This window comes from Urocitellus parryii, chromosome 8 (assembly GCF_045843805.1).
Source record: "Urocitellus parryii isolate mUroPar1 chromosome 8, mUroPar1.hap1, whole genome shotgun sequence".
Lineage (NCBI taxonomy): Eukaryota > Metazoa > Chordata > Mammalia > Rodentia > Sciuridae > Urocitellus > Urocitellus parryii.
Window position 1 is genome coordinate 123,851,585 of NC_135538.1, and position 7,795 is coordinate 123,859,379.

Here is a 7,795-nt window from a genome sequence, read left to right on the forward strand (position 1 = left end):
ATTAGGATAAAAATATGAAGAGCTTCTTCTCTTTTAATATATTCACTATTATTAATGCCTTGATTTTATATCTGACTTATTCCCATGATTCTTAACATTTAATAATAAATTGAGATTTGGGGTTAAAGTGATGTCCATCTGGATAAAGGGAGATAAAATGGAGCACATGTAATTTCAGATTTTGCATCAGAGTTAAATACAATTCTTCTACAACTCTAAAATGAACACAGTCTTATAAGTAAGAAACTTTCTCATGACCAGAATTAATCTCTCATTGCATTCTTTTGCTATTGTATATGTGTGAGAATGTGTGTTAAAAACTCTACTAAAAGTAACATTTGGCCAAGATGGGTAGAGGCTGTATTCAGGATTAGAATTAGAGTAACATGTCTGAATTTATTTTATTGCATTGATAGAAGTAAAGTGAAAAAAAATAAAAATTATGCATATATGTATTTGTGGGTTTTGATTGGACATGGAAATGTATAAACATCTTTGCAATACATTTTATGTATATTACATATACACAAAATTTTATATATATATATATATCTAGGGCCTCCTTCATATTCTTTTTTATTATAGTGCTCCCCTTTCCCTAACTCTTGAGTGATCCCTCAAGGACTTGATGTTGCTATTTGATGTCTCTCCCCTACCACTCCCTTGATTTAATTTTTAATGATTTCAGCTAAATATCACTTTTATATGATAAGTGTAATTACTATAAGGTATTTCTTTTGACAATTATTTCACATATTTTGTTTACATGATTAATTTTCACAATAAAACAATTACAGGATATGAAATTATTAGGGAAGAATTTCAAGGCCTGAAAGATTTTTTTTTTCACATCCATGTAGAAAGTGTCTATTTATCCTAAACAAAAGATACGGTTATGGTCTTTAGATGTATTCATTGAATTGGTGAATATATTTTAAACTTTTGCATTCATAAATATTTGGAGTTTTTAAAGACTGCCCTTTAGCCTTCTGAAAGGTAAAAATTCTATGTAGGTTTTATGCATATTGAGGCATCTCCTTCATTCTTTTGACGTGCCCTCATAATGATAATCCCCACTCCCTCCTTTCAGATTTAAACATGTTTTTATTCAACATTCCCTTCCCTAGTAACCACATACCAAAAAAAAAAAAATGAGGGTTGTTTTGAATGTGCTGCATGAATCTGTATCCTCAATAAGCTGATGGAATAAATGAATTAACTAATCCCTAAAGGAAACATGCTTCTGATATTATGTGTCCCCATTATTAAACAGTTAGATGTAAATAATAATATTATGACTTTATTAACCAAGTGTTTACCATTTTACAGTAGAAAGAATCTTTATAGTCTCCACAACCCAAAAGTCATTCATATAAAGAAAATCATCCAAAAAGAATGCCCAACTCAAAGTTTATGCTTTAAGGCTGGAAATAATATGTATATATAATTTGCATTATATTAAGCATTTATTTTACTGAATTTTTCCATTTAATTTGAAATATTCTTCATAAGCTATTAATGAATTTAATGTATTTTTTCCTTTGGCATTTTCTTTCTTTCTCTGTACTTTTTTTCCTTCTGTGGAAGATTTTATCTCAACTTCTAATAGTTCTCTCTCAAGGAAAGACTTTGTTTCCAGAGTAAGCTGCAGGTGCATCTCTGTAGAGGATCTTTAACAACACCTTCTGCAACTTTTGAAGGACACTGCACTGAAATTTATTCTCTAAGTCACTGTAATTTGTCTGAGTGAGGATTTCATAGAGTTATTTTATAAAGTTTGATGTTGTCACTAGTGACCAACACATTATACTCTCTTTTTAATTCTTGTAATGTTTTCCTTCTTGTCTGAACAAGGTAATGGGCATGACCAATAGCAGTGCCAAACAAGACTTCGTTCTGGTGGGCTTCTCAGAGCATCCCCAGCTGGAAAAGATACTCTTTGTGGCTGTTTTGATATCTTATCTTCTTACTTTGGTGGGAAATACACTAATTATTCTGGTCTCTTCCATAGACCCTAAACTCAAAATACCCATGTACTTTTTCCTTACTCACCTCTCCCTAGTGGACATCTGTTTTACCACAAGTATTGTCCCTCAGCTGCTGTGGAACCTCAAAGGACCAGCCAAGACCATCACATCCCTGGGTTGTGCCATCCAGCTCTATGTCTCCCTGGCATTGGGATCCACTGAATGTGTTCTCCTGGCTGTGATGGCTTTTGACCGCTATGCTGCAGTGTGTAGACCTCTCCACTATACAGCTGTAATGAACCCACGCTTGTGCCAGGTTCTGGCAGGGGTCGCATGGCTGAGTGGAGCAGGAAATGCTCTCATCCAGGGCACTGTCACCCTCTGGCTACCGCGCTGTGGACACCGGCGGCTCCATCATTTCCTCTGTGAGGTCCCCTCCATGATTAAGCTTGCATGTGTGGACATACATGCCAATGAGATCCAGCTCTTCGTTGCTTCATTGGTCTTGCTCCTCTTGCCCTTGGCACTGATATTGATGTCCTATGGACACATAGCCAAGGCAGTTATAAGCATCAAGTCATTGCAGGCCTGGCACAAAGCCCTGGGGACATGTGGATCCCACTTGACAATAGTATCCCTATTCTATGGGAGCATCACAGCCAACTATATCCAGCCCAACAGCTCCTATGCCCATACTTTTGGGAAATTCATCTCCCTTTTCTACACAGTAATCATCCCCACCCTCAATCCTCTCATTTACACCTTGAGGAATAAAGAAGTTAAAGGCGCACTGGGAAGAATATGCCACAGAGACCTACGTGTGTAAAAAATGAAGCAAAGTACAGACTGGTCAATTTTTCATCACAAGTCTCTTAAATATCATCTTATATAGTCCTACACCAGCCTAAAACCACAACTGGAACCTCCACAGTTTGTATGATTGTACTTCACATGGCCTCACAACTATCTGTCCTCTCCAATCTTTTCACAGGCTTCTTTTGGGCCGTTGAAAGGCACAATTTCCCCACACTCTTTAATGTCCATTTTCCTAATAATTTCCACTTCTAACCCTCTCTTCTTCATTTCTTCTTTTGTCATCCCCTTCCTTCCTTCTTATTCCACCTTTTATTCCTTCTTTATATTACACTTGGTTTTCAGGTTTTTTTTTTTTTTTTTTTTAGTAGTGGAACCCAGGACCTTGTTCATGCCAGGTAAACACTCTTACCATTGAGCTACATCCTCAGCCCTTTGTATTTTATTTTGAGACAGGGTCTGTCTAAGTTGCCCAAGTGGGCCTTGAACTTGTGATCCTTCTGCATTCACCTCTCAAGTAACTTCAAGTATAGCTGTGCAGCTCTGGGCCCAGTTTTTCTTACCATTTGTATGATGTGCTTTGTAACTGTTTTCCCTCATGCCTCTATGTTATAGCTCTTCCCATTAATATTCTAACAATTCCTGAAAGCAATTTCCTAAAAAAAATTTTTTAAAAAAACTTTTCTCTTTTGTCACAGCAAAAGCTATCATACACCTTGTGAAAATATTTGAGAATTTGATTTTTGAATTCCACAACTTCTTTTTTGAGCTCATGCAGTTTTGTTGAACTTTTTTGTATCCATGTTTATGTATGATTTAAAAAGTATCAAACAAGAAAGGTCATATCTGAAGCAGGTAAATTGGATATAAACTTTTGCTCTTAAAGAGTTGATCTTAGAGTATGGCTAAACATCTATATATGCAATATTAAAATAATTTAGTTTGGCTATTATGTCTTTATTGATTGCAGTTTTGTTCCTATTTATAATTTCTTCCCTTCATTGGTCTGTTTTTATACATACCAAAAAAGAATGCAAAATTCATCTTTTATCATTTGACATCATCTGCCTACTCCCCTTTGCACACCTCCTCTGCCCCCCTTGATGATTGTGGTATCTGATCTTAACTAAATAGGCTGAAGTCACATGATTTTCTCCAAAAATCACTATTGATACTACTGAAAAAACAAGCCAGTAACAAGACAGTATCAAGAGGTTGGCTTACTCCCCTCGATTCTAACTACATTTTGATAATAAGCCTTTATTGATCTTAAAAATCTGTCAGATGAATCATATATTGGCTTATTTTTTATATACATGTATAAATAATATTTCAAATTGAAAGCAACATCTCATTAGATTCAAACTTTCATGCTGTTGTCTAAAACATTAAAAATTTGTAAGTGTAAGAATGAAATGCACATAGATATTTAAAATGCATATATAAGGAAACCCATTGGTGTTGTGCTTTTCTTGTATATCAGTAATTAAGTCACTCTCATGTACAGATTGAAAATTCTCATTTGGGGTTTTGTTTCAAGAAAATGTATTGTAATGTCTTTGAGAAAATGTTTTATTTTCTCCCATTAATTGGTTCCAAACTAATCTCCATTTATAGATTTTTAACTCCAAATTATACCTTATAATTAAACTCTTTAAAAAAGCAATGAGCTTCACTATTAATTAAAAGATTTTAAATGCGACATAAATGCAGTAAGTGATAATAAATGATCAATCAATATCAATTAGCATGTTTTCAAAAGTCTACTTTCCTGGTCATAATATTCCCTCTATGGGAAGTCTAATTTAGGCTTCTTTTTTTTAAAAAAATTGATCCCATAAAAATTGTTATCTACTCTAGAATTATTTGCATAATTTGTGTTTACATCTGCATGGGAAAAAATACCTTAAAAATCTGATAGAAAATAAGTTAATTCTTACTTTTTCTTTGTAATATGGAAAAAATTTGATTCATTTCCTTCACTCACTAATGAAATGCATGGTATATTTGTTTTTAATGGTGATAGTAAAGTTAAAAGTGTTATTTTTAAAAGAATAGTTACTGTAAATGTAGTAGGAAAAAACTGTTTGAACCAGGAGAGACCAGAGTCTCAGTTACCGTGTTTCTAACATTAGGAAAACCTCAAAGTTTGTGACATTTTAGAGGTTACAAGACATGTAGTAAGAACTAAGTATATGTAATTTATGCATTAATAAACAATTGATGTCAGATCAAGTATCCTTGATGCCAAACATACATGTTTTCCAGGCCTAATTTATTCGAGCAGTCACTAGTTATTATTAATTCTCTACCAAGTTCACTCACAATAATCAAATGAATTCTGCTTTTGACATGTAAAATATATTTGTTTATTGTTTATATAAATGTGTCTCTTTTTTATAGACAGGCCAAAAATAATGTATTGCAATATAATGATTTTGACTCAGTTGTGAGCTAATATTTGTTACACAATTCTAACATGATTTTGCTTTGATTTCTGTGATTCTCCATTTCCATAATATGAGGGGAAATTTATTTCTCACATTAACTTAAAACTTAAAGATATTCTTACCAAATGTTGTGTAGCACACTTCATCTTTAATTATACATCTAGTTGACTTCCCAATCTATAAGTTGGGTTTACCTACTATGCCTATACCAGGTAGGCCCTGACTGGCAATGTTCTCCTGAAAAGCTATACTATCAAGGTTCAAGTCTCATCTAAATGATTATCCATATTTTAATTTTTATTATATTTAGTTTTTAAACCTATGAGTGTCTCTTTCTATTATCCTCAGTTATCCATTGGGTTTCACAAAATTCCTCACATGAAATGAATGAAAAATAAGTTTACATGAAAGACAGTGAACTAGTGATTACTAACCTTTAAGAATTATCTAAAAATCATGTGAGCAAATTACTGATGGGTCAAATCATAGATCAATATATCAACAATATGTTCATTTGTCATTCAATCAGTAAGAATTTATGAACCATGGTATGTTTATTATTGTGGCACTGCCAACAATTAATATATAATGCTGATGCTGGCACTGCCAACAAGTAATATATAATATTCCTATAAAAGATATTTCATGATTTAAGAAAAAGTTAAAACCGATATAAAGTTATACAAAATGCATAGTGAAAAAGAAGGCAAGTACATTGCTTGAGAAGTTCATATTAACTATGGATCAACAAACTACTGAGTATTATTTTATAGGCAGAGAGATAAAACTATAAATATGTTTGAGGAAAGAAAAATGCATCTCCAACGAGAATGTGAATGTGATAAGGATCAGAAGTCACATTTCTGAAGGATGAAAATCAGTTCATTGGCTTCTAATGATATACATCAGGAATAAAAATTATATGGCATCTTACATTTTTATAACTCTGACCATATAAATATTTGTTGAAATGTACTAATTCAATCCTCAAAATCAGCAACCTGAATAGCTAAATCATAACAAGTAGTTCTGATTAAACAGGGTAAATTAAACAGAAGTGATTGTTCCTATTCCTTTATAAAAGGTATTAAATTTCCACTACGTTAAAAAAGGCTACAAATGTATTAAGGACTAATAGGACTGAAGAGAAGCTAACAGGAGATTCAGGACAAATAAGCTTTTTTTCATATGCAAAATTAATGAAAGGTAGTAAATGGCTTCAAGAAGGGAAAAAAAAAAAGATGAAACAAAACTGCTTTTAGAGGATTCTGACATGGAAAGGGAGAAGCCAGTAAGAATAAAGGAAATTTCTACTATAGAACCCTGGAGTAGCAACAGAGGTTTAGAATGGGAAATATTGTATGTCCTAGAATACAGATTGTGGAGTGACACTAAAGTAAAAACAATTTAAGTTTCTGCCAAACAAGAACAACTACAAAAAAAAAAATACCTTTTCTCTAAGCCACACAACCAAATGAGGGCTATCCTAATATCAAAGCAGATAAAAGTAGCTGTCATCCTTAAAGAGGTGAGATCATGTACTAACACAACTGAGATTTGACTGTGTTACACCCAAAGCAAAGAATTGTATTAGATGCTGCATATGGTATCCTTCCTATGTATTTTTTTATCCTGATCTCAAAACACAGGAAGCCATTCTTATAACTGTATAGGTAGAGCTATAGAAGTGCTAACGGAGAATTAAGACCTGTTCAAAAATACCCAAAGAATACTGACATTTGTTGTACTCTAACCAAATGCTTTTATCATCCTGTCATGAAACCCCATTCAGCAAACTTAAATCAAAGGATTCTCTATCAGTTTTCTTGTGATTACATCATCTCCCTTCTATGTAAAGCTTCCAACACAGAGAATATTATAACATAAACAGAGAAGCAAACAAAAGAAAAGATTCATGATCCTTGACTTTTCTTTAATCAGAGAATTTTTGTTACAGATTCAATATGATTACTAATTGTTGGTTTGTTCATTCTCCATTTTACATGATTCTATCTTGTTAGGATTAGGTGTCCAAGAATTTATTCATTCCTTTTAGGTTACCAAATTTGTTGTCATATATTTTTACTTCTTATTGTTTGGATATGAATATACTCAAAAAGCTCATAAGGCAATATAGGAATGTTTAGAGGTAAAATTGTTGTAGGGACAAATGAGGCAAGGCACCAAAGATAGCAGGAAACAGTTTTATTTGGCTGCAGCCAGGTTCAGAGTGCACAACTTTTGCTGTAATCAATCAATCCCCTGAACCCCAAGTTCAGGTAGTTTCAGAATTTTATACCCAGCATGTAAGGGGAGGGTCTCAGAAGTTCAGAGTCTGTGGAAGTTCACATAAAAGCAGCTTTTTTCTTTCACTGTTCTAGGCATGTTAACCCTTCAAGTACAACACTTGAGAAGGGGAGAGCTTCTTCTCCCCTTTCTTTCTTCCCCCTGCCAGCTGTTACCATGGAGCCCAACTGGTAACTTCTCTTAACTTACAAATGTAGATATCTCTGTGAAGCCCCAGCTCTAGGCCAGAGGCCTTGTTTACACAAGTGCTGATTTCTT

The 7,795-nt window shown here is 33.5% G+C and overlaps 1 protein-coding gene across 1 annotated transcript; it reads left to right on the top strand.

Moving 5' to 3' along the window:
* The first annotated feature begins 1,857 nt into the window (after window positions 1–1,857).
* LOC144256672 (olfactory receptor 2G3-like) lies at window positions 1,858–2,793 on the top strand. The gene has a single exon (XM_077802047.1). It carries the CDS (start codon window positions 1,858–1,860, stop codon window positions 2,791–2,793), a length of 936 nt encoding a protein of 311 aa, XP_077658173.1.
* The last annotated feature ends 5,002 nt before the right edge of the window (window positions 2,794–7,795 follow it).